The sequence below is a fragment of the Caretta caretta genome, chromosome 1, assembly GCF_965140235.1.
Source record: "Caretta caretta isolate rCarCar2 chromosome 1, rCarCar1.hap1, whole genome shotgun sequence".
Lineage (NCBI taxonomy): Eukaryota > Metazoa > Chordata > Testudines > Cheloniidae > Caretta > Caretta caretta.
Genome location: NC_134206.1, coordinates 293,262,480 through 293,288,265, shown reverse-complemented (window position 1 = coordinate 293,288,265; position 25,786 = coordinate 293,262,480). Strand labels below are relative to the sequence as shown.

At 40.8% G+C, this 25,786-nt stretch overlaps 1 protein-coding gene across 7 annotated transcripts in view; it reads left to right on the top strand.

Moving 5' to 3' along the window:
- The window catches only part of USP15 (ubiquitin specific peptidase 15), a 138,573-nt gene that overhangs the window by 24,189 nt on the left and 88,598 nt on the right, over positions 1 to 25,786 (top strand). For all 7 annotated transcript variants that reach the window (XR_007354603.2, XR_007354602.2, XR_007354604.2 and 4 more), the window contains exons 2-4: positions 9,748 to 9,875; positions 18,616 to 18,746; positions 22,093 to 22,219. Coding sequence is in view for 4 of the 7 variants with exons in the window: in XM_048835942.1 (XP_048691899.1) it covers positions 9,748 to 9,875; positions 18,616 to 18,746; positions 22,093 to 22,219 (386 nt within the window). In the remaining 3 variants the exon portion in view is untranslated. The remainder of the gene's footprint in view (positions 1 to 9,747; positions 9,876 to 18,615; positions 18,747 to 22,092; positions 22,220 to 25,786) is intronic.

The window sequence follows — 25,786 nt, the reverse complement described above, 5'->3', positions numbered from 1 at the left end:
TTCAAGGTCCCTTCCATTTTATGACATAGGTATATCTCCATATTAGGGGGTTCCAAAGAGGATGGAGCTAGACTGTCCTCAGTGGTAGGAGATGACAGAACAAGGAGTAATGGTCTCAAGTTGCAGTGGGGGAGGTTTAGATTGGCTATTAGAAAAAATTTTCACTAGGAGGGTGGTGAAGCACTGGAATGCGTTATCTAGGGAGGTGGTGGAATCTCCTTCCTTTTGAGGTTTTTACGGTCAGGCTTGACAAAGCCCTGGGTGGGATGATTGCAGTTGGGGATTGGTCCTGCTTTGAGCAGGGGGTTGGACTAGATGGCCTCCTGAGGTCCCTTCCAACCCTGATGTTCTATGATTTTAAGTACTTCATTTCAGGTATACTACAAGACAAATTCAACTTTCAGTTCCATTACCAAATACTAAGGATGTAGAAATAAAGTGAAAATTTAAGGGAGAATTAAAAACCTTTGTGGATTCTAATGCAAGATGGTTGGTTGAATGGGAGAAGTGACCTGGTAACATACAGTGGAAGAATGCATTCCTACAGATGCATTCTACATCTAAAATAAGAACCACAGGAAGTTTACTCCTAGGGGAATTCTGTGCCAGTGCACATGTACAGAATTTATGTCCCCCGCAGATTTCTTTGCTTCCCTGCAGAAAAATGACTTTCTGACGGGGGGAGAAAAGGGAAGCCACAAGGGCAGTCATGTGACCCTCCACAGCAGTATTTTTCAGGTGCCCAGGGCAGCTGTCAGAGAGGTAAATCACTGCGGGGCAGAGGGTGGGACTGGGGAAGACTTGGCTGGTGTCACCTACACTGGCCAGGATCAGTTGCTAGTCCTGGCTCGGTTAGGGGTGGATGGGACTTCCTCTTCCCCTGCATCGCATGGCATCCAGCACTGGGTCAGACTCCACCCCCAGATTTCTCCCCTGCTGCAGGAAGCTCTGCAAACTCCCCCCACTCTCCCGCGCCACTCATTTCCTGCACCCATCGCTCCTCAGCTGCAGGGGGAGGGATCTGCTCCGCCATCTACCCAACCCCCATGCATCCAGACCCCTCTTATCTCACTGAGCCTTACCCCGTTCACCCTGCATCTGGACCACCCTGGCGAGCCACTTGCACGCGGATCCCCATCCCAGCAAGCACTAGTCAGCTGTACTTCATTCTCCACCCCATTGAGCTCCGCTCCTCCAGCATCTGGACCCCCCACTGATGCCCCCACATCCAGACCTCCCTGCTGAGCTCTATCCCCCCAACCCTGCTGAGCCCCAACCATCTTCACCTGGACCCCCCTGCAGAGTCCCTTTACCATTGCACCCAGAACCCCCCAACAAGTCACTGTGCATCCAGATTCCCCCCCGCCCCGGCACCTGGATCCCCCACTGAGCTTGTCTGCACCTAGATTGCCCCACAGAGAACCCTCTCAACCCAAAGGTTGACACTCCCCTCCCCCCACTGAGCCCCTCCACACTTGGATCCTGTCTTGCTGAGCCTGCTTGTCCACACCTGGTGCAGCTGGCATGCAGGGGCAGAGCCCTGGGGTGTTTGTGGGGAAGGTCCAGTCCATGCACTGTGTCAGTGGTGGACGGGGAACTGCACAGTGATCTCCCATCTCTGTGCAGCCAGTGGCCTGTGCTCCCCAATGCCATGCCGGAGCCTCCACATTTATTTGACAAAATTTGCAAAGTTTTGCAGAATTTTAAAATATTGTGCGCAGAATTTTTAATTTTTTGGTGCAGAATGCCCTCAGGAGTAAATGTATCCAAGTTGCTAAAGATGCTGCCGAAGAATGCAGAAAGAAATATGAGAGTGAGGTCTCTGCCATTTATTCATATAAGATTTTTCTTCCCTTTTTTTTTTTTTTTTTTTGCTGTTAAGTGCAGTTATCCTATATGCCAGGTGAGTTTCCAGCACACTATTTAAGCCTTGTTCAGAAAAAGTGATGCCTAAGACTGTCCTAAACTATATGGAAAAATGCAAAACTTTTCCTACAACCATCTGCATGATGGACTGGAAAAGAGGACTGATGACCCAGGTTCCCCAAGGCACTTTTTGGAATTCTGTGGGGGTTTTTTCTATGTATACATCTAATTTCCATATCTGATGAAATCTGCACTAATCCGGGTGGTTTTGACCAAAACGTAGCTTGTGTTTTACTCAACAAGGGACTCTGCTTAAAGATACTGTGCTTAAGAAAGCAACTGAAGGGGCTTCACAGGACTCTGAAATTAATGGTGACTGACATTACAGTTACAGTTTTGGTTGAAAGCTGGCTTGATCTAATGAAAAATACAATTTGAGCCATGCAAAGGCAAAACAAAACAAAAAATGAATAAAGCTATAACCCTTTCCATTCACTAGCTAACATGATTTATCCTAAATCCAGAGGTTATTGCTTGAACCTAGACTTGGAAGAAGAGTTTGAAGTTTGATGGACAGGGTTATCAGAGTTGACTATTTTAATCGTATTTAACATTCATATTCCAAATTTCTGTTTGTTTGTGAAATAAGTTATAATTGGTTGCCCCAAAATGGTGGGGAAATTGTGGAAGTAAAATTGCAAAAGACAGGACTGCTGAATTCAGAGTTTTGTTAATTTTTAAAAGATCTGAATTCCTGTTTGGCCAGCTCAGCATCAATGATTTGCTTAGAGTGTACTGATATCTAACAGATGCAAAAGAAAGGCAAGTCTGAAAGCAGTCAATAGATTGGGAACTCATTTATTGCATGTGTTTTACTTGCTTTTCATTTTTGACCATGATTTTTATGTTTGAGGAGTAAATAGACATGCAGCATGTATTGCATAATATGTGTCAAGTTTTCCATTTCATTAAAGTTTCCTAGCTTGTCTCCCTCACCTTGCCTCCCTCCTTGGCCTTTTTCCAGAAAAAAATCTTCGCTTCAAGGTTGGAAAATCACAACACCCCTGGTTCATTCATATGTTAACAGATAAGTAGATGGCTTAGTTAGCTAGTTTCTTGTAAGCATTATCGAAGAATGAGTAGCAGCCGTGTTAGACTGTATCCGCAGAAAGAAAAGGAGGACTTGTGGCACCTTAGAGACTAACCAATTTATTTGAGCATAAGCTTTCGTGAGCTACAGCTCACTTCATCGGATGCATTCAGTGTAGCTCACGAAAGCTTATGCTCAAATAAATTTGTTAGTCTCTAAGGTGCCACAAGTCCTCCTTTTCTTATTATGGAGTAGCTCTTAGGAATTAAGTGAATGAGGAAAGGGCAGTGGGTTTGTGTGCCAGCTCAGGATAATGTTCTGTTTATAGGCAATGTGGGGAACAAAGTGCGGGGGAGAGATTTGATTAAGTTGATAAAAAGGTTCTCAAGGCTGACAGAACTGGTGGAGCAGTTCCAGAATTATCAAAGTTCCCAAAGACAAGGATAGAAAAGTCAGGTGGAGTTATGATGGGCCTTTAAGGGTATGTTGGCATTGCATTTAGACACCTGTGGCTGGCTCGTGCCAGCTGGCGTGGATAGGGGCTGTTTAATTGTAGTGTAGATGCCAAGCCCAAGCTCTGGGACCCTTTGCTGGGGGCTGGAGTTGGGGGTGGAGATGTCCCAGAGCTCAGGCTCCAGCCTGAGCCAGAAGGGCTACACTACAATTAAACAGCTTCTTAGCCTGAGTCAGTCGGCATGGCCCAGTTGCGTGTTTTTAATTGCAGTGTGGAAATATTTTAAGGGGTTCACAAAAACCTTAAATTTAATGTGATAGCAAAATGGGAGCTATTGGGCTCTGAATACACATGGAAACAGCATGATGTGGTCAAAATGATGACATTAGGACAGCTTTTTGCATCTCCTGAAGAAAAAAGAAATGGATGCTGGGGGGGGGGGGGGCAGTGTAGAGGCTATGTTAATCAAGACTGGAGATGAGTGCTGTGTCTGTGTAGAAAATGGTGTTTTTTGATTTTGTTTTTTTTTAAATGTGTTGGACACTGCCTGCCTGGCTGCTCTGTGGGCATCAGAGTGGAAACAGTTGAAGACTGAAAGGGAGAATATTTGTTCAGCAATAACAGGCTGGAGGAGTGGAGACTAGCACCAGTCCTGCTGGTACAATTTGTAATCTTAGTGCATTTTTTCCCAGTTCTATTATGTTGTTGAAATCCCTGTTTTCCCTGTTGAATAAAGAAGCTTCTTTGGATGGTATTACGGGGCTGTTTGAATTGGTGTAAAAGGGGTAAACCTTGATCTTCAGGAAGGTAAAGGTCTTCTGACTGAGAAAATGAACTGTTGGTATGTGGAAAATATTTGAATTTAGGTTCTTTTAGTTTTTACACATTTATTATTCAACTGAATTATTTATGCTGTTCCATGGTTGATATTTTTTAGTCTTTTGATACTCGTGGTGTTAGAGCAAGTTAACCAGGCTAAATGAGACAGTAATAAATATGCCATTTCTCTTGGTAATACGTGAATATGGTGCACCAGGGCACAGACTTTGCTAGATAACATAATAGTAGGGGAAACTCGAGAACACTGATCTCCTCCTACATATATTTCTCAGCATATACCTCTAAAAGCACTTGTGGTGATCCTGACCACATCTGATGCTGGAAAATCAGGATATCATTGCAGTCACCTCCTGAAGAATTTAAGCTTTCATAGGATACCATTGCAGTCATCTCCTGAATAATTTAAGCTTTCATAATTAATGAGCCTTACATTTTGTATTTCATCACTATTTTAATTGTGTAGTTGTACTGTTACGTTAACTTCTACAATTGTAATAAAGATATAGTTGAAAGCTACTAGTAGTGAAAAAATCGAGTGCTTTAATGTATAACCAGTGCATGTTTTATCCAGTATGTTATGGTCACAGAACTGTTATTTCATCTTCACTTGCTTCAGTTGTTCATTATGGTAGACACCTTACTAAATGTTTGCCAGTGAACAGTGTGGTGGGGTTTCTCTAAAGTAGGGCTGTTGTTTAACAATGCGATTAATCAATAGAATACCAATTGAAATTTATTAAATATTTTGGATGTCTTTCTACATTTTCACATATATTTATTTCAGTTACAACACAGAATACAAAATGCACACTGGTCACTTCATATTATTTTTGATTACAAATATTTGCACTTTAAAAATGATGGGGGAAAAAAACAGTATTTTTCAGTTCACCTCCTACAAGTACTGTAATGCTATCTCTTTTCGTGAAAGTGCAACTTACAAATATAGATTTTTGTTGTTGCATAACTGCACTTAAAAACAAAACAGTGTAAAACTCTAGAGCCTACAAGTCCACGCAGTCCTACTTCTCGTTCAGCGAATCGCTAAGAAAAACAAGTTTGTTTACATCCACAGGAGATAATGTTGCCCACTTCTTATTTACAGTATCATCAGAAACTGAGAACAGGCATTTACATGGGACTTTTGTAGCTGGCAGTGCAAGGTGTATTTATGTGCCAGATATGCTGAACCACTGGTTCTCAAACTTTTGGACTGGAATCCCTTTCACATAGCAAGCCCCTAAGTACAACCCCCTATAAATTAAAAACACTTTAACACCATCATAAATGCTGGATGTGAAGTGAGGTTTGGGGTGGAGGCTGACAGCTTGTGGACCCCCCGCCCCATGCAATAACCTTGCGACCCCCTGCGGCATCCCAACCCCCAGTTTCAGAACCCCTGTGCTTAACATTCGTATGCCCCTTCATGCTTCGACCACCATTTCAGAGGACGTGCTTCCATGCTGATGATGCTTGGTTTATTTTTTTTGTTTGTTTTTTATAAAAGTGTTAATTACATTTGTGACTGAACTCCTTGGGGGAAAATTGTATGTCTCTGGCTCTGTTTTACCCACATTCTGCCATATATTTCATTTTATAGTAGTCTCGGATGATGAGTCAGCACACGTTCATTTTAAGAACACTTTTGCTGCAGATTTGACAGAATGCAAAGAAGGTACCAATGTGAGATTTCTGAAAATAGCTACAGCACTTGACCCAATGTTTAAGAATCTGAAGTGCCTTCCAAAATCTGAGAGGATGAGGTGTGCAGCATGCTTTTAAAAGTCTTAAAAGAGCAACGCTTTGATACGGATACAGAACCTGAACCATCAAAACAGAAAATCTGTTGCTGGTGGCATCTGACTCGGATGATGAAAATGAACATGCGTTGGTCCACACTGCTTTGGATTGTTATTGAGCAAAACCCATCATCAGCATGGACACATGTGCTCTGGAATAGTGGTTGAAGCATGAAGGGGCATATGAATCTTTAGCGCATCTGGCATGTAAATATCTTGCGATGCTGGCTACAACAGTGCCATGAGAACACCCGTTCTCATGTTCAGGTGACATTATGAACAAGAAGTGGGCAGCATTATCTCATGCAAATGTAAACAAACTTGTTTGTTTGAGCGATTGGCTGAACAAGAAGTAGGACTGAGTGGACTTGTAGGCTCTGAAGTTTTACATGGTTTTATTTTTTAATGCAGTTTTTTTGTAGATAATTCTACATTTGTAAGTTCTACTTTCATGATAAAGAGATTGCACTACAGTACTTATATTGGGTGAATTGAAAAATACTATTTTGTTTTTTTATAGTGCAAATATTTTCAATAAAAAATAAATATAAAGTGAGCACTGTACACTTTGTATTCTGTTATAATTCAATATATTTGAAAATGTAGAAAACATCCAAAAATATTTATATAAATGGTATTTTATTATTGTTTAACAGTGCAATTAATCACCATTAATTTTTTAGGTTTCAGAGTAACAGTCGTGTTCGTCTGTATTCGCAAAAAGAAAAGGAGTACTTGTGGCACCTGAGAGACTAACCAATTTGTTTGGTTAGTCTCTAAGGTGCCACAAGTACTACTTTTCTTATTAATTTTTTAATTGCTTGACAGCCCTACTCCAAAGTTTAAAGCTAGCCTGATATCATGGTTCTGACAAGAACTTTTAAAAATCAATCAGACCTTTATTTTACTGTTGGGTAGTAGTTATAAATTACTTTAAAGAAGTGAATACATAAAATTAAATATTAAGCCTGGATAAAGTTGTGTGTTTCCACTGTTTTATAAACTGGTAATTTTTAATCGTCAAAGCTTCTGGTTTAGAGCTTTATTACTGTTGGAGCCTTAAAGCTGAGGTTTTTGACACAGTGCTGAAATTGAAGATTTGATCCTTAAACCTGTTGACTGCATAAATGAGTCTGAAAAGATCAGTTCAGTTACTGAAACAGACTAGAGAAGTCAGGTATTCTCTTAATTCTTCCAGTTTAGTGGTAAAACAGGGTTTCTTTTGCACAAATGACTAAAATGGGGGAGGTTTTTTTAAGCTCACTGGACTAAATGGCAGGACTTTAACGTATTGTTCAACATTAAGTTACGGCAGCCAGACTTTATTAGAATCAAAATTGAATGGCGTCTAAAATAAATGTGTTCAGATTTAATGTGTATGTTGTTAGAGTACAGAATATAGATGCACATATTTTTAGAGCTGAAATGTGTCTTTGTGAATGTACATACACTTGCACTCGTACTGATTTATATAGATTTTTTTGTCTTGTATGTTTAGTATTATAAATTTTGCTAATTTTTAAAAAAGATGGGCGGAATCAAGCAGACTGCACTGTGGATGAAATCCGTTATGGAGGGATTAATATTTTTCATCTTGTGTTTTCTCTTTGGCCAGTTGCATGGATTCCTCCTTGAAGGAAAAAATAAGTTTCATGCGCCTTTAAAAGCATCATATTATAGTTTTTAAATGTTACTAAATCAGCTTTGGGAATTGCATGAAGCAGGAAAAATCCAAGCTGATAGTTATGTTTTGCGCGTGTGTAGTAATGCTTGACACTTCTGATCACTGCAAAACTGCCACATTTTTCAACTGACGGCAGTATGGGTCGGTGGGAATTTTGCCTTGACTTCATTAGGCGAAAAATTGAGTTCTGTATGAAGTACAATTCAGATTGGAAGTTTTGATCTTCACCGTTTTATGTAGAAGTCTTTGCCCCTAAGTGTTGCATCTAAATATAAGCATGTCTTTAAGAAGCCTAACTTGTATAAAATGCTTTCCAGATCTCTCGTCTCTGAGGGAGTTGTTCACGGGAGGACGTGTCTGAAAAGTAGAGGTGGATTTAAATTGGGTGTTAACGTCTTTTAAGGAACTTCATCTTTTTAAAAAGATTGTGTTAGCATAATTTACTGACTCACTATAACAAACTGATTTTTAAAATAATTTTATTTACTTTTGAATTTATTTACACTTGAATGCCTTTTTGCCAGTTGTTTTGAGGATAATTACAGGATATACAGCTTCTTGGTATCATTCATTCATATATACACATACACAATAGTATTGATGGAAAGGGGTGAAAAAGAAATAATTAACTCCTACCTTCAGAAGTTCAGGTTTTAAAAAGAGTATTTTATTTATTAACATGTTATAAGCCAGGACTACAGGAGAAACTTTCATTAGTATAGCAATGTCATTAAGAAGTTTAGGGTGGGTTTTTTGCATCATTTCTATACTGGCTGAAGTTCTGTTCATTCTTAAACTTCATGGCCTGATACGATTATTGTGGGACAAGACCGTAACAACCCTACTGTAGACACAGTTATACCACCATAGACACAGTTATATCAGCATAAAAGTGCTTTTGCTAGTGTATGGTTTTATTTGCTCACTGAACCAGTGTAAGTTATACTAGCAGAAGTGCTTCTGTGTCATTATAGGTATACCAGCAAACTTATTCTAGCACAGAGCTGGCCATAGATCGTATCTGAGTTTCCAGTCTTATTCCTGAAACGAGCTGCTTAATTTTTGTGCTAAATAAGGAGATCATAGAAGTTTGTTTAAAACTTGGCATTCTTTGACTAGTTATGCTATATTGGCAGCCTTACAAAATCCTACTTGCCCAGCATGAATAACTCCTAGGCAGTTGAGAAAAGATACCTGATAGTAAGAGTGGCCAGTAATTTTTGTAAAAAGAAAAGGAGTACTTGTGGCACCTTAGAGACTAACCAATTTATTTGAGCATGAGCTTTCGTGAGCTACAGCTCACTTCATCAGATGCATACCGTGGAAACTGCAGCAGACTTTATATATACACAGAGAATATGAAACAATACCTCCTCCCACCCCACTGTCCTGCTGGTAATAGCTTATCTAAAGTGATCAACAGGTGGGCCATTTCCAGCACAAATCCAGGTTTTCTCACCCTCCACCCCCCCACACAAATTCACTTTCCTGCTGGTGCTAGCCCATCCAAAGTGACAACTCTTTACATAATCAAGTCAGGCTATTTCCTGCATAAATCCAGGTTTTCTCACATCCCCCCCACCCCCATACACACACAAACTCACTCTCCTGCTGGTAATTTTTGTGTATCTTCTGATAAACGTTTGTCTATTTTGTAAGGCCTCTGTGTTGACGGTTTTTGATAGGAAGGCATTTTGCAATACTATAAAGCGACGCTATCAACTTATAAATAATACCTGTGTCTGAAAATTTGAACGTGCTGTTGTAATGCTTAATATTACTAAAATTAAGAGATTGGGAGCCTGTGGAATGATTGGCAGGGTGACTTTAGGTATCTGCGAGTGCATATATAGACACACACGCACACAAACACTTTTAAGATTTCAGATTGATGGTGCCCCTTGAGTCAGAATAATTCACTTCCAACTATCCTACCTTATTTTATGTCAATCATATTAAAGTACTAAAACTATGCTTCAGATTTGCCAGTAATTCTGTGTTTTCCCTTTTCAAGGTATTTAGTGGATAGTCGCTGGTTCAAACAGTGGAAAAAATATGTTGGGTTTGACAGCTGGGACAAATACCAGATGGGGGATCAGAATGTGTACCCTGGTCCCATTGATAATTCTGGACTTCTCAAAGGTAATTTATTAATATTTACATGGAATAAAGATGTAAACTTAAATTTTTAGTACTTTTAGTAATTTTAATCTGTTACAGTAATAAATCCCACTTTGTATTCCTTGAACAATTTTATATATGTATCTTTGGTAACTTTCAATTACAAAAACAATTTATCTTCATTAACATTTAGTTAATGTAAACATATTTTGTTCACAGACAGTGATGGGGTACCAATATTCTTAATGATTTATTACAGTTCATAAATTTGGATTTTTATAATACTAGCTGTGGCCTCTGTTATGGTAATATCAGTATTTGATAACATGCAAGGTTCTTTTGATTTTCTGTCTGATTAGCTTAAGGATAGCTTTGAATCAGCCACAGAAGTTGATGAACTCAGTGCAAGTTCACTAATATAAGCCCTTGAATGCATTCAGAAGTTGCACTGCTTCTACATAAAACATTTTTAAAGTGCAAAATGCTGTGCATACACTCTAATTTAAAACAGGCTTATCTCATTTTGCTTAAATTGATTCCTAATTGATTTAAGCAAGACTGAAATGTTCACGCATCCTTTTGCACTGGTATAAACTAAATTGTGTTAAAATTACACCTTGAGGCTATGTCTGCACTACATGCCACTGGCAGCAGCGTTTAAGATACATGTAGCTACAAGCCTCTGTGAAAACCCTGCTGCGTCCATACTGCAGTGTGTAGCACATGTCAGTGAAAGGCTCTGGCATGGAGGAGACGTTGCGGGAAAAGCTTTAGCAGCTCTCTGGTGCCAGAACCTTTCACCCTGGCAAGGAACAATTGAGCCTTCCCAAGTGCTCCCTGATCTTCTCCCCCTCCAGAGCCTTTCCCCTCAGTGGGTAAAGGCTCCAGCAGTTGGGAGCTGGCGGACCCTTTTCCCTCTGCCCCTGTGGTGGGGACAGGCTCCAATGACAGGGAGCTGGCACAGCCTTTCACCCCTGCCAGAGTCTTTCCGTGCAGCGGGAAAGGCTCTGCAATGGAGAACTGTCCAGGCTTTTCCCCATTGCGTCCTCTTGCCAGAGTCGTTCCCTGTTGACAGAGTCTTTTCTTGCACAGGGGAAAGGCTCCAGCAGTGGAAATGCAGCGGAATGCTATACGGCTAATAGCAGCAAAGGCAGGGAGGTATGGCTTGGGCAAATAGAGAGCCATGTAGGGTATGTAATGCCCGCAACCTTCAGGTGTGTCTTTACTCACTTAAGCCATGCCTCATTGCTAGTTATACCTGTGCTAGGGGGTCTACATGCTTACTTATTCTACATGCTGTCAAAAGCAGTGTACAGTGTAGCAGTACCCTTAGTTAAACAGGTGCATCTTCCTCATGTAAACAAGCCATAAGACCTCTGAGCACATGAGCAAGATGTATTGTACGGTTTTCTGACTGTCTAAAGAAGTTTCCAAAATGAAAATGGGATAATTTAACATTCCTTTATCACTGCCTAAATTAGGATCAATTTAAAAAGAAAAGTTTATAAAAACTGATACTACTACAACTATTACTGATAGTGGTAATTTCTGGTAGTGTAAATTTATTGTCACTTTCAGTGACTGCAGAAAAGTATAGTGTAACCTTATAGTAAACTGTGATACTCCCTCGCCCCCAAAATATGTAATTATACGCAGTTATCTTTGCTTTGTAGATTGTGTAATGTTAAAAATCCCCTTTTTCATAAGAAATCTCATAACAGATCAGAACAATGGTAGGTCTAGATCCAGTGGTTCTCAACCAGGGGTCTGGGGCCCACGAGCAGGTTTCAGGGAGTCTGCCAAGGATGGCTGGTGTTAGACTTGCTAAGGCCCAGGGCAGAAATCCAATGCCATGTAGGACTGCAGTTCGGGGCTCCGATCCCCACCACCTGGGGCTGAAGCCGAAGCCTGAGCAACTTAGCTTTGCAATGCCCGCTGTGGCATGGGGCTGTTGCCCTGCTTGCTACCCCTTAATGCCAGCCCAGGCTTTTATATGCGGAAAAACAGTTGTTGTGGCACAGGTAGGCCATGGAGTTTTTATAGCGCCTCCCAGCCAGAGCCTGCACCTTGCACCCCCTCCCTCCCAACCCTCTGTCCCAGCCCGGAGCCCCTTCCTATTTATATTCAAATTCAAACGGCAGAAGTCGCATTAAAAGTATTGGTGAGTGGTAATAACTTTAATATGTTCCATTATTATTAGTTGATAAATTCTAACTCTACAAGTAGCTTTGCGTGTGATGCGGCTCTCAGAATATTCTGGTCAAAGGCAGAAACAAAAAAATAGCTCTTCTTCTTTGAAAGGTTGCTGATCCCTGGTGTAGATTTATGTGGTCCTGCTACAGCACAAGGGGCATGACTTGATGACTTTTCAGGGTCCCCTCCAGCCCTACGTTTCTATGATTCTATGTTTTCTGTAAACCAGTTCTTCATAACTAATGCCTACTAAACCCTACTCTGGTATTTTTTTCTATTAAATTTTTCTTACCAGTTAATTTTTGAGAGTTTTGCTGCCTAAAATCCTATGAAAACATATATGAAAATTACATCATGTCCTCTGGCTCCTGACAAGTAGCCATGTAGTCTGTGGTCCTGCAAAGGTTGCATTCTACTTTATTAGTACTTTTTGACCTTCTCAGAGCTGCCAGTGATGATCGCAAGGAGCACTCTCCCCCTGTCTGTGAACCAAAGGCAACACCTCTCACATTCTGTCACCTGTATGTGCACATGCTGCAGAACTACTAGCAGGGGTGGGGAGGATTGCTGCTTTTAGAATGAGGAAAGGTCTGTAGAAGGAGGCAAGGATGCATCTCCATTGCCCTTGTGATTGGAGCAGCAGGAATACCTCATTGCTGTCTTCCTTTTGAATTCTCTGTGCACTAACTGTTCCCTTGCCGGCATAAGCTACAGAGACTGAGTGCTTGTGGGGAAAGGAGTTTGCTGGAGCTTTGGAGAAGGATTTTTTTTACTTCTGGGCAGGGTGTGAGATAGCAGCTGAGATCCTGCTGGCTGTTTTCCAGTCTGCATCACTAGGCATCCTCACAGACACTGCTGTCAATCAGGAAATGAGACATCATTAAAACTTGTACTCAGAATTTATAATCAAAAGTTTCCTTGCCAATGGACATCAGAGTAGAGCTTATTTAGAAGTTTTGGGTTTTTATTTTAAAAGGTCTTTTTTTTTTTTTTAGGGGTGAGAGCAGACAATTTCTTTTTATCAAAATCAATAATTTTATAGTGTTATGGGGTGTACCAACCCCCCATTGGCAACACAGGGGTTAACAAATTGCTGTGGGCCCGAGTCATGCCCCCACACTCTTGCTGAAGATGCCCCCAGTGGAGGAAGCATATAAAAGGAAGCAGCTAAGTCTGGACTGGCTGAGGAGGTGAGCATACATGTGCTGCAGGCCCCTGCTGAACAGCGGCTGGGATTCTGAACCACCAACTCTGAATACCCTGACTGTGCCAGAGGATCCCAGTCGACTGCAGAGTCCAAAGGAGAAGATGAGCTGGTGCCAGCAAAGGAGATTCCAGAGCTGGGACCAAGGGTGGGAAGCAACCCAGAGGAAGTATTTGGGTACACGGAGACCTGAACCCTGCAACAGAGTAATTGATTTCAGAGAGCCCTGGGTTGGAACCCGATGGAGTAGGGTGGGCCAGGGTTTCCCTACCTTTCCCGCACTTGCTGCCAGGCGATACTGCCACCAGAAGAGGGGGCCTCATAGACTCTCGCCACTGGGTGATACATGCCAGGACAAGCAGCCCCACGTACTCTCGCCACCAGGAGAGGTGGCCCCGTAGATTCTTGCCACTGGGCAGCACTGCTGCCAAGAGAGGCGGTCCCATAAACTCTTGCTGTGGGGCAATACAGCTGCTGACGTAAGTGGTCCGTCCCTGGGACCCCAGCTGACACCCGAAAGCGGATATATCATCTTTGTACAGACTAATTGGCGCAAAAATATGCTACTTTATATTTGTAAGCAGAGAGACAAAACTTGAGATGATTATAAAAATACAATCTAAGTGAAAAATAAAACTAAAGGTTTTGATACTTATTGTGATGTGTGCTCCTTCTCTTTTTATTTTTTGAGAGAAATGTAACTTTTTCTCCATAAGATAACAAGAATTTTGTTTTAAATACAACTTCAAGGGAAAGGCAGACATGAGGAAGAATTAGATTTTTATGGACTCTTCCTCTTTCTCTGTGCGCCCTGCTTTGGGTTAAAAGGACACCATGGGATGAACCATATTTCACAAAACCTAGTTTCCTCATCTGATTGATTAGTATCTAGATTATTAAAGACGAGTATATTTAAATCTAATTTTATTGGTTTACTTTCTGCAGTACGTTCAGATGAAGGGACATCACATCCTGACAGGTGTTTCTCTAACCTGCTCTTAAAAATCTCCAGTGATGGAGATTCCACAACCTCCCTAGGCAATTTATTCTAGGGCTGAACCTACCTGACAGGAAGTTTTTCCTAATGTCCAACCTAAACCTCTCTTTCTGCATATTAAGCCCATTGCTTCTTGTCCTATTCTCAGAGGTTAAGAAGAACAATTCTTCTCCCTCCTCCTAGTAACAGCCTTTTATGTACTTGAAAACTGTTATCATGTCCCCTCTCGGTCTTCTCTTTTCCAGAATAAACAAACTCAGTTTTTTCAATCTTCCCTCATAGGGTCATGTTTTCTAGACCTTTAATCATTTTTGTTGCTTTTCTCTGGACTTTCTCCAATTTGTCCACCTCTTTCCCAAAATGCGGCGCCCAGAACTGGACACAGTACTCCAGTTGAGGCCTAATTAGTGCGGAGTGGAGTGAAAGAATTACTTCTCATGTCTTGCTTACAACACTCTTGCTTATACGTCCCAGAATGATGATCGCTTTCTTTGCAACAGTGGTACACTGTTGGCTCATATTTATCTTATGGTCCAATATGACCCCCAGATCCCTTTCTGCAGTACTCCTTCCTAGGCAGTCATCTCCCATTTTGTATGTGTGCAACTGATCGTTCCTTCCTAAATGGAGTACTTTGCATTTGTCCTTATTGAATTTCATTCATCCTATTTATTTCACACCATTTCTCTAATTTGTCCAGATCATTTTGAATTTTAATCCTATCCTCCAAAGCACTTGCAACCCCTCTCAGCTTGGTATTGTCCGCGAACTTTATAAATGTACTCTCTATACCATTATCTAAATCATTGATGAAGATATTGAACAGAAACGGACCCAGAACTGATCTCTGCAGGACCCCACTTGTTATGTCCCTCCAGCATGATTGTGAACCACTGATAAGTACTCTCTGGGAATGGTTTGCCAACCAGTTTTGCACCCACCTTGTTGCTCCATCTAGGTTGCTTTTCCCTGGTTTGTTTGAGAAGGTCACGTGAGACAGCATCAAAAGCTTTACTAAAGTCAGGATATACCAAGTCTACTGCTTTTGCTCCCACCCTGAAGGCTGGTTACCCTGTCAAAGAAAGCTATCTGTTTGGTTTGACAGGATTTGTGTTTGACAAATCCATGCTGACTGTTACTTATCACCTAATTATCTTCTATGTGTTTTCAAATTGATTGCTTAATTATTTGCTCCATTATCTTTCCGGGTACAGAAGTTAAGCTGACTGGTCTGTAATTCCCCAGATTGTCCTCATTTCCCTTTTTATAGGTTGGCACTATATTTGCCCTTTTCCAGTCATCTGGAATCTCTCCCATCTTCCATGACTTTTCAAAGATAATCTTTAATGGCTCAGATATCTCCTCAGTTAGCTCCTTGAGACTTCTAGGGTGCATTTCATCAGGCCCTGGTGGCTTGAAGACATCTAGCTTGGCTAAGTAATTTTAACTTGTTCTTTTTCTATTGTAGCCTCTGAGCCTACCTCATTTTCACAGGCATGGACTATGTTAGACATCCAATCGCCACCAACCTTCTTGGTGAAAACCAAAACAAAGAAGTCATTAAGCACCTCTGCCATTGCCACATTTTCTGTCCTTCCCCCCCCCCCCCCCCAATCATTGAGTAATGGGCCTACCCTGTCCTTGGTTTTCCTCTTGCTTCTAATGTATTTGTAGAACCTTATAACGTGTAATGTCTAATTTCTAATATATTTGTAGAATGTATAATTAATAATATTGCATGACATGTTTTAAATCAAAAGAAAACCCTTTCATAATTGAAATTTTAAAAAAAGTGTTTCTGATAATGGAACTTGCTTGCACATTTTCTTGCCTGGTGTCTCCTATATCTTCTGGTTGTTCTTTGTCTGTTGGTCCCCATATGTATTCCACTGTAGGTGCACATGTACTTCATGTGCCTGAGATCCAAGCTTTTCTATCATGGTGGGAGAATGAGTTGTGGGGGAGATGTCCCCTGTTAGGCTGGGGTGTCTCCCCTTCCCCTGCCCCCCCAAATGAGCTCGAGGAACATGATCTCCACAGGACTCCTGGACCTATCTAAGCCTGCTTGAACTGCGGGCAATATGCGAATCATGCAAGCATTTTCACCCCATCATTCAGCCCCTACATATTCATCTGATGTCAGACATATGAACAGTGTTTTACACCAAGAAACAAGTGGGAGCAAGATCTATTGAGGCTGTAAAACTTTGAAACTGGTGTATTTGCCACTGGATCACCCCATTAGCAGTACATCTGCCAGAAATGTACAACATGTTTAGTCGACAGCCTCAGGAGATCCTTCTCTTAGAACCACAAATGGGAGCTACTTAATTCCATGGCACAGCATGCATTTTGCCATTGGGGATCCCCATCCTGGGACCTTTTTGGCATCCCAACAACAGGAAGTACGCAGTCTACTGCTCCAGTGGGGTCAAGGGCAAGACTCCAGAGGAAACGCACTCCTAATTTTCTGGTCAAAGCAACTGCTGTGTACCTTCCTATCAATTTTTATTAACTTTAGGTTCTAAGGAAATCAGGGAGAATGGTACAGTGGTCATTCTTATTGCTATCAGATGGCCCAGGCAGTTGTGGTTCTCTAACTTTCTTCAGATGTCAATACATGCATACATCAGTTTCCAGACCTTTTTGACCCAGGACAGAGGCAGAGTCAAGCATCCCAATCTGGCTTCCTTCTAACTGACAGCCTGTTTTCTGGTGTAAAACCTAAAAAATGCATGCTCTGAAGTAATTCAGCCCATACATAACAATAGTAGAAAAGAGTCCACTAGAAAATGCCACACAGCCAAGTGCAAAAATGGTTTTCAGCATGGTCTTGACAGCCATCAGATAATTGCAGAGGACTCAACATGCCTACCGTATTGGACCTCGGGTCTCTCTCAACTGCCAAGAGAGCTATCAGCACCTGTTATACTCTGATTGATGACTACTCTGTCTTCATCAATTTGATGATAGTATGTTTTTTTGGAAGGCCTGATTTCACAAAGCTAAAATTGCTCTGAGGCTACATCCTAAATTTACTCCTTAAATCATCTCTGATTTTCATCTGAATCAGGCAGTCCATCTACCTATTTTCTTCCCAACAGCGCATGCCACTAATGAAAACCAAACGCTTCACTCTTGACAGCCATCGAGCTGTGGCATTCTGCCTCCAAAAAAACAAGACCATTTAGGAAATTGCCTAGACTGCTGATGTCATTCACAGAACAAAGGAGAGGGGAAGTAGTTTTCTCCCAAAGACTTTCCAAGTGGATTTTAGGATGCATTCTATTGTGTACAAATTGACAGACACTCCTCCATCACAAGATGAGAGAGCTCACTCTGTTAGAACCCAGGTGGCCTCTGTACTCTCCCTTAAAAGAGTTCCTATTGTTGAAATCTGTAAAGTGGCTACTTGGAGTTCAGGGCATACCTGTTGAAGACACCATGAGTTAGTGTAGGCTTCTGCAGCTGATGCATTTTTCTGTACAGAAGTACTCCAATCAGTAGTATCACAGAGGTCCTCGCTCCCTCCTCCTTGATAAGCACTGCTTGTCAATCGCCCACAGTGGAATATGTTTAGGGACCAACACTTGAAGAAGAAAGTTGTACAGTGCAGTACTTGAAGTTTTTCAAGATGTGGTCCCTATCTGCATTCCGCTACCTGCTCTCCTTCCTCTCTGCTTCCGATCTTTAGATATGATACATGGTAGAAAAGGAAATTGAGAGGCCATTGGTCCAGACTACCTCTTAGGCCCTTGGTTAGGAGCATGAGGAAGAGAAGGGCTCAAGCACAGATCAATGGACATGACTAGCAAAAATCTTCCAGTCTCGGGCACATGGAGCCACATGCTCACTCACAATGGAATACAGACAGGGACTACACATCTTGAAGAACACTAGTTACTGTATAAGGTAAGTAACTTCTCTTTTTCTAGGACTGCTTCATGTGTTGTGGATTTATTTTTTACAGTAAGAACATTACTGTATGTCAAAGTGCTATGTAGGATGCATGCCATCTTGATGACTGTAAACTGCATGTCCAGAAAGGTTGTGGATTTTATTTCCGTTTCATTTAATAGAAATAAACTGCAGCAGTCCAACCATCCTTATATTGGAGACTTCATTGCTAAAATTTCCCCCTTCCCCCTAAATATTTATAAATTACATCTTGGTGCTTTAATTCAGTCATAATATTAACATTATTTGGCTATAGAATTTCAAACACTAAGAAAAGAGTATATTTCTGAGAAACAGTTAACTACTACATTTTTTATTGGTATTTTCAGTATTAATGCAGTGGTACATCAAAAACACCAGTGATGATAAACATGGTGGATTAAAAATCAATCTCTCCCTCTTCCTCACAGATGGGGACTCTCAGTCTCTCAAGGAGCATCTCATTGATGAGCTGGACTACATCCTTTTGCCAACTGAAGGCTGGAATAAACTAGTGAGCTGGTACACACTGATGGAAGGTCAGGAGCCAATAGCACGCAAGGTACTCTCTAAACAAATTAAACAGTGTGAAACTAAGATCATCCTGAATGTAGTCCTACAGACGCTATTGGCACTGTTGAAATCAATTGGAGTTTTGCATATTGGGAGCTCACAAAGTCCTGTCCATGATGAATACGTCAACTTAATATTGTTTTAGTTAATACAGTCACTTATTTGGGCTTTTTTTCATATTCAGGTTTTAGGAATTGGCTCAATTAAAAAAAACCCACAAACACCTTGAACAAAGCTGAAGAAGGATGGGTGACTTTTTTTCATTGAACTGAATCCTGTTATTTTTTCAAGAAAACCTTAAACTTTAGAGGCTGCTGAATCTCATTAGTGCAAATAATCTCGTAAGCTAGTTCTGAAAAATCTCAATTTTATCAGCTATGGTGTACTTTTCACAATTGTAATACAAAAAAATCAGACAAGGTCAGCTTTTTATAGTTGTGAATTATGAAGTGTGAATCCAATGTTAATGAAGAGCTGCTCCAGACCTAATAAAGTTGGCACCAGTAGATCACCTAATGGTTCCTCATATGTGATAAATAAACTCATAATCTCTTCTATTCAGAAGATTGCTTTTAATGGTGTCCCAGTTTTTAGCACCAAAGCACTGTCCTGCTGCCAAAAATGAGGCCTTTGTTCCAGCTGAAGTTTTGAGCACATTAGTAAGGATATGCACACCCTGCCTCTGGGCCCTGACGTATCTGGGGACTGCTTGAGAGCTCATTCCTTAGGCACAGTCTGCCCAGAAAGCCTTGGCACAAACCACTCTTGTATGTACTTGTACAGTATTGTTTTTCTTCCCATTTTATATAAAAGATAGCGAAGATGTGGTCCCTTCTAATTTGGAGATTGAATTTGGATTTTCAGGACAGTGATTTTAAGGCATCCTATTCTGGACCAGTTATTGAAGGTGTAATAATATATTTGTTACTGTGACCATTTCCAAGTTGGCCAATATGAAATACCTTCACTTTATGGTAGTCATTGGTTATAATTCTAGTCTTGTTTCTGATGATAGTCTTCTATGGCTGAGGCTTGGACTTTTGGCACAGCAGGTCCTCACCCTTACTTCAGTGAACACAGAATTTACCAGTCTATAATGCTGACAGCTCACCTTTCATGGGCAAGTGCCAGCTGGACCTCTAGAAGAAGGCTCACGCCTTCATGGATTCCTCTCTCTTTCGTGAGAGGTATAGAGCTCAAGAAATTAAATTTGTGGTATGTAATGGACTCAGCATTTATTTATCATTACATGCTGCCTGGCCTATTTTCTTTTTATTTTATTTTTAAGAAACATCCATGGAACTTTAGTTTGTAAGAGTAAGAATACATTAGGATGGTTATTTTTCAAAGATAATTATTTACCCACTTATGTTATCCCTGGTACTCTATTGGTCAGTTCCTTCTAAGCATCCCCATAATAGTTACTGGTGAAAAGGGGGGGGTGGGGAGGAAAAACAACAATGCAAAATTACAGAACCTTTTGTGAACTAGGGAGGAAGGAGAGAAACTGTTTATTTGCTGAAATGTATATGTTCAGAATATATATATTCTGTATATATACAATGTATACATATAAATTTCAGTAAATAAACAGTTTCTCTCCTTCCTCCCTAGTTCGCAAAAGGTTCTGTAATTTTGCATTGTTGTTTTTCCTCCCCGCCCCCCCTTTTTCACCAGTAACTATTATGGGGATGCTTAGAAGGAACTGACCAATAGAGTACCAGGGATAACATAAGTGTTGAAGTAGAATAGCACAACTACACTCTTCCAGGACTATTAGGTTAGAGTTGCTCAAAGAGAGATTTTGCCAATATTCTCTCAAATATATGGTCCCATTAGTGGGAATCAGGTTAAATATATTTTCATGCAATAATTACAGATACATTTTCTCTCTTTATCTTCATCATTTCTCTCCCCCCGCCCCCCCATTCGTTCATTGATTTCTCTGTCCTGTTTCCTCTTTAATCTTTCTGCAAGGGGTGGAGATGCTTTTTCTTTGACTTCTGGGGAGCAGTCTCCCCATTTGGCTGTTCACTTTTCTTTTTATCCCTTATGCTTTGCAGCGATGTTCTTCACTGTTGTAAAACTTTTTGAGGCGGTGTACCTAAATTTAGATTATAGCAATGTACTAGGTTCTCGATGTTGCCCAGTGTGGCTCTTTGGATAATACAGCATGCTTTAACATTGTTGCCTTAATCTGAGGGTAAGCCGCACCAAAGCAAATCACAGTTTACATCACTGCAGCCCTTGCATAGATAAAAAAACCCCAGTGTAGATAAGATGTTAAACTTGTGTTAAGATGCATTGTAGTTAAATGTGACCCCAGTTGGTAGTTATTACAGCTCAAAGCTAATTGTTAAACACTGGGTGAATAGTTCATTGATGCATATTTTTCCTGTAATGCTTGCTCTTAAGCAGGTTTCGTACAGCAGATCCCTCCAAGTAATTATTTGGTGCCTTCTTTTTTACCGTATTTGTCTGATGTATCATATATCAGGCTGATGGCTATTTTCAGAACAGTCTACTTGACTAAGTACTGCAGTTACACTTTGAAGGATCAAAAGGAAATATATTTAAGAGGTGACCACGAATATTTTTTCTGGATTTTACTTTGATTAATTTGCATGTTTCCCTAGCTGCTTTACTGTCTGATAGTGGATATTGCAAAGTAAACATGTAAAGAACAAATTTTAAAATATCTTGCATGGATGAAGCCAAAAACTAATATATCCACTACCAGAGCATAGATGAACGACTTGTTTGGCAGTTGTTGCTTATGTACAATATTTGTTTTAAAAGTTTGTTATATAATATCCAGAATTGTTACTGTATTGTTACAGTAGTTCTTAAAGTTTTATTGGTAGTAAAAAAAAAAAGGAATTTTTAACTGTATGTCAAGGTTTAATATATGGAACTAGAAAATTGCTGCTTATATTTCAAGGAACTAACTCAGACTAAACAGATTTTAAAACTGAAAAATTTCCAATTTTATTAATGTACATTTTGATTATATACACATATGCATGCTTGTATAATAGGTAAATATATAATGTATAGTATTAACATATGTACATATACAATTTGCAGAAAAAAATAGTTGTCAGAAAATTCAACTTTTTCAGATACTGAATGTTTTCTAAAAATGTTATACAAGAATTTTATTTCTGATATTTGGCATTTATAATTGGCTTAATATAATTTGTACCTTTTATATTCACTGAATTTTTATTAGTTTCATAAGGAGGTTTCTAAAAACAAGTACATGTAAGTATGTATATCTAAATATATTCAGATTCATAGCAGATACTGATCTGTTGTTTTTGGTGTGTTTTCAGGTGGTTGAACAGGGTATGTTTGTAAAGCACTGCAAAGTAGAAGTATATCTAACAGAATTAAAGCTGTGTGAAAATGGAAACATGAACGGTATTGTGACACGAAGATTTAGTAAAGCTGATACGATAGGTATGCACAATTTTCCATATTCTATAACTGTAAATAGCTGCATTTAATGGTATTTGAGAGTATGGCGTAGATTCTGAGTTTTAGATATGTTGCATCTACAAATTTCACAAGGATGAAAAAATAGATGAACTAGAAGTTTAATAGAGTTTCTTTTTTTGCAAATTGTAACAAGATCAGGTTTGTTTGAGACAAAAGTAGAATCTGATCACTCATCAAATGCTGTTTTTAACTATAATACAAATAGCTTTTACTTTTAAAAATGAAATTTAGCATTTTGCTAAATAAGATAAATAAGCAACTGAAGTAACTATGGAAACATTTTTATTTTTTGTCTTTATTGGATGCCACAGTGCTGCTGCTTGATAATTTTCAGCATGCAAAAATTATATAATGATATAGCATACTTATTTGTTTTAGCCAAGGCCTTGATGATGAATAGTGTCATGGTGATGGGAGGGAAAGATACACCAGCGTGAGAATGTATTGATTATTTTTGAGACATTATTGGCTAAAGGTGACTTCAGATGGGGAAAATTATGCCCATTATTCTTTGATATATAAAGGAAAGCTGACTTTTTTTTTTGTGGTGACAAGGTGGGTGAGGTGATATCTTTTGTTGGACCAACTTTAGAGAAACAAGCTTTTGAGCTCATACAGTGTTCTTCTACATGTCTGGGAAACTAACTTGGAGTGTCAGAGCCAATAAAAGGTGAAACAGATTGTTTAGCATATGTAGCTAACACACATTTCAAGAGACCAATCAAGGTGAAATGGCCCATTAGTGCTCCTGCAGTCATAGGGAGGAAAGGAAGGGGAGGGAAGCTGTGGGGGATTGTTAGAAGGGGACAAATTGTTGTATGAGCCATAAATCCAGTTTCTCTAATCAGTCCATGATTTTTAGGGTCTAGCAAAGTTATGAATTTAAGTTCCCAGGCTCATCTTTTGAAAGTGTTGTGCCGGTTTCCTTTGGGGATAAGGACTGATAGGTGAGATATAGAGTGAGTGATTTGTGAAAAATGTTCACCCACAGGTGATGTGGTAACTTTTTTATGGTAACTTTTTGTGGGGTTTAATATAAAGCCTATATGTCCGAGGTGGACAACCTATGGCCCACAGGACCATCCTGCTTGGCCCCTGAGCTCCCAGCTGGGGAGGCTAGCCCCCGGCCCCTCCTCTGCAGCCTCAGCTCGCTGTGCCGCCAGCACGGGAGGGGTCTGTACTGCGGGGGCAGAGGGGAGCAGCTGGAGGTGCAGGTGGCGAGAGCGCAATGAACGTGGGTGGAGGACTCAGGAGGAGCACCAGGCGGCCGCACAGCCGGCTGGAGAGAAGTGGCACTTTGAAGGGGAAAACGCTGCTTCTCTCCAGCTGCGCGGCTGCCCCCTGCTCCTCCTGAGTCCTCTGCCCATGTTTGCAGGGGGCTTTATGGGGGGGGGGGTTGGATGGGGGTGCAGTCCCGGGGGGCCTATCAGGGGACGGGGGTGTGGATATAGAGGACAGGGCAGTCAGGTAGCGGGGGGGTTGGATAAGGGGTGGGTCCCGGGGGGGGAGGAGGTGGCGGGCAGGGGGTCCCAGGAGGGTTGGTCAGGAGTCAAGGAGTAGGGGGGGTTGGATGGGTTGTGGATTCTGAGGGGGGCAGGAAGTGGGACAGGGCAGATAGGGTTAGGGTTTGGGGAGGGACAGCCTTCCCTACCTGGGCCTCCATACAGTTTTGGAACCCTGCTGTGGCCCTCAGGCCAAAAAGTTTGCCCACTCCTGCTATAGCTGGTCTTGTCTACCTTAATATTGCAGAGGGACACCTATGAAAAGCTGTAGGTCACTTTTTTTTTAACATCTGTGAAACCAACTTTTAATTTTTATTGCTGGCTTTCATCAGAAAAATACAGCTAGACTGCTTGAAAGCATGTTAATTGCTTCAGTCTTATTTAGTTCTGTGTAACACTTAAATCATCTTATGGAGTTCTTCAAATGATTCTCCATATGGATTCCACCCTTGGTACTTGTGCATCCCATGTACATGGAATCTGATTATTTTGGACAGCTTGTCTATTGGGATCATGGCTGTGCCTCAGATGTCCTCATCCATGTGCATACACAAGGGCTCATGCATCCCTCAGTTCCTTCTTACTACTTGTGGTTCCCTAAACTGTCCACCCACTTCTTTGCTCACTGTGCTACTGTGTTTTACTCTTGCTACTTAGTTAGTTCCCTGCTGTTGGCTGTGTGTGTAATATATATATTTATATATAGGCACACTATATATATTTCTGATTAGATTTTAGTCTTTAGGCTAGACAACCCCTGCATAGAGGCTCTAGCAATGTGGCAGAAGAAAAATTCCTGAGGTTCAAAACTGTCCCTGGTGGGAAGTATTAGTGCTACTTAATGATGGGCATGCTTGGTGCTTGTTTTACCTAGGAGAAAGACACATTCCAAAGCAATGTTCCATATATTGCTGCTCCTTCTAAGAACTGAGAAATCTAGAGCAGTGGCTCTCATCCTTTCCAGACTACTGTACGCCTTTCAAGAGTCTAATTTGTCTTGTGTACCCCCAAGTTTCACCTCACTTAAAAACTTACAAACCCAGACATAAAAATGCAAAAGTGTCACAGCGCACTATTACTGAAAAACTGCTTATTTTCTAATTTTTACAAAATAATTATACAATAAATCAAATGGAATATAAATATTGTACTTACATTTCAGTGTATAGTATACAGAGCAATATAAACAAATCATTGTCTATGAAATTTTAGTTCGTACTTACTTTGCTACTGCTTTTTATTAGCCTGTTGTAAAACTAGGCAAATAGCTAGATGAGTTGATGTACCCCCTGGAAGACTTATGAGTACCCCCAGGGGTACAAGTACCCCTGGCTGAGAGCCAGTGAACTAGAAAAACCACCTAAAGTTGTTCCGCCTCAAGCACTTAATGCAAACTTCCTCGGGCACCAAAACGAAGGACACTGCTACACCGCAGTCCTCCACCAGTTAAGAGGCCCAAGTCATCCACCTAGGCTGCTCACTCTGTCTGTCATGGACAGAAAGGAGCACCACTCCAGAGATGACACAGGGCATAGGTTGCTTGGGCCAAAAGAGAGAGAGAGGTCCCTCAGGTGCCCCAGTCCCAACTAGTAAGAAAGCATCAGCGGTACTCACTAAAGCTGTTCACTGGGTTTCTCTCAGTGTAGATTCTCAGAACTCTGTAGAACTCAGTGTAGAGTTATTGGTATACAGGTGAAGAAGATACTTCCAGTGCTGATTTCATCCCATCAGAGGTGGGTCACTCCTAATAAAACAATGCTCCCTTGGAGGATGTGTACTACCTCTCAGTCCCATCTACTGAGTGACTAACTACTCACTCTTCTTTATACCTACTACCCCCAAGCATAATGGGAATCAGGAAGGATTCTAGAAGGAACAATAGGAAATGACCTGCTGCTCACAATAGGAAATGACCTGGAGCTCTCAATGAACATACACCTACCAACCCATGCCCTACTGAATGCCCTAGTATGCAGCTGTAGTCACACAAATCTGCACCATCTGTCATTCCAAAGTTAAATCCCTT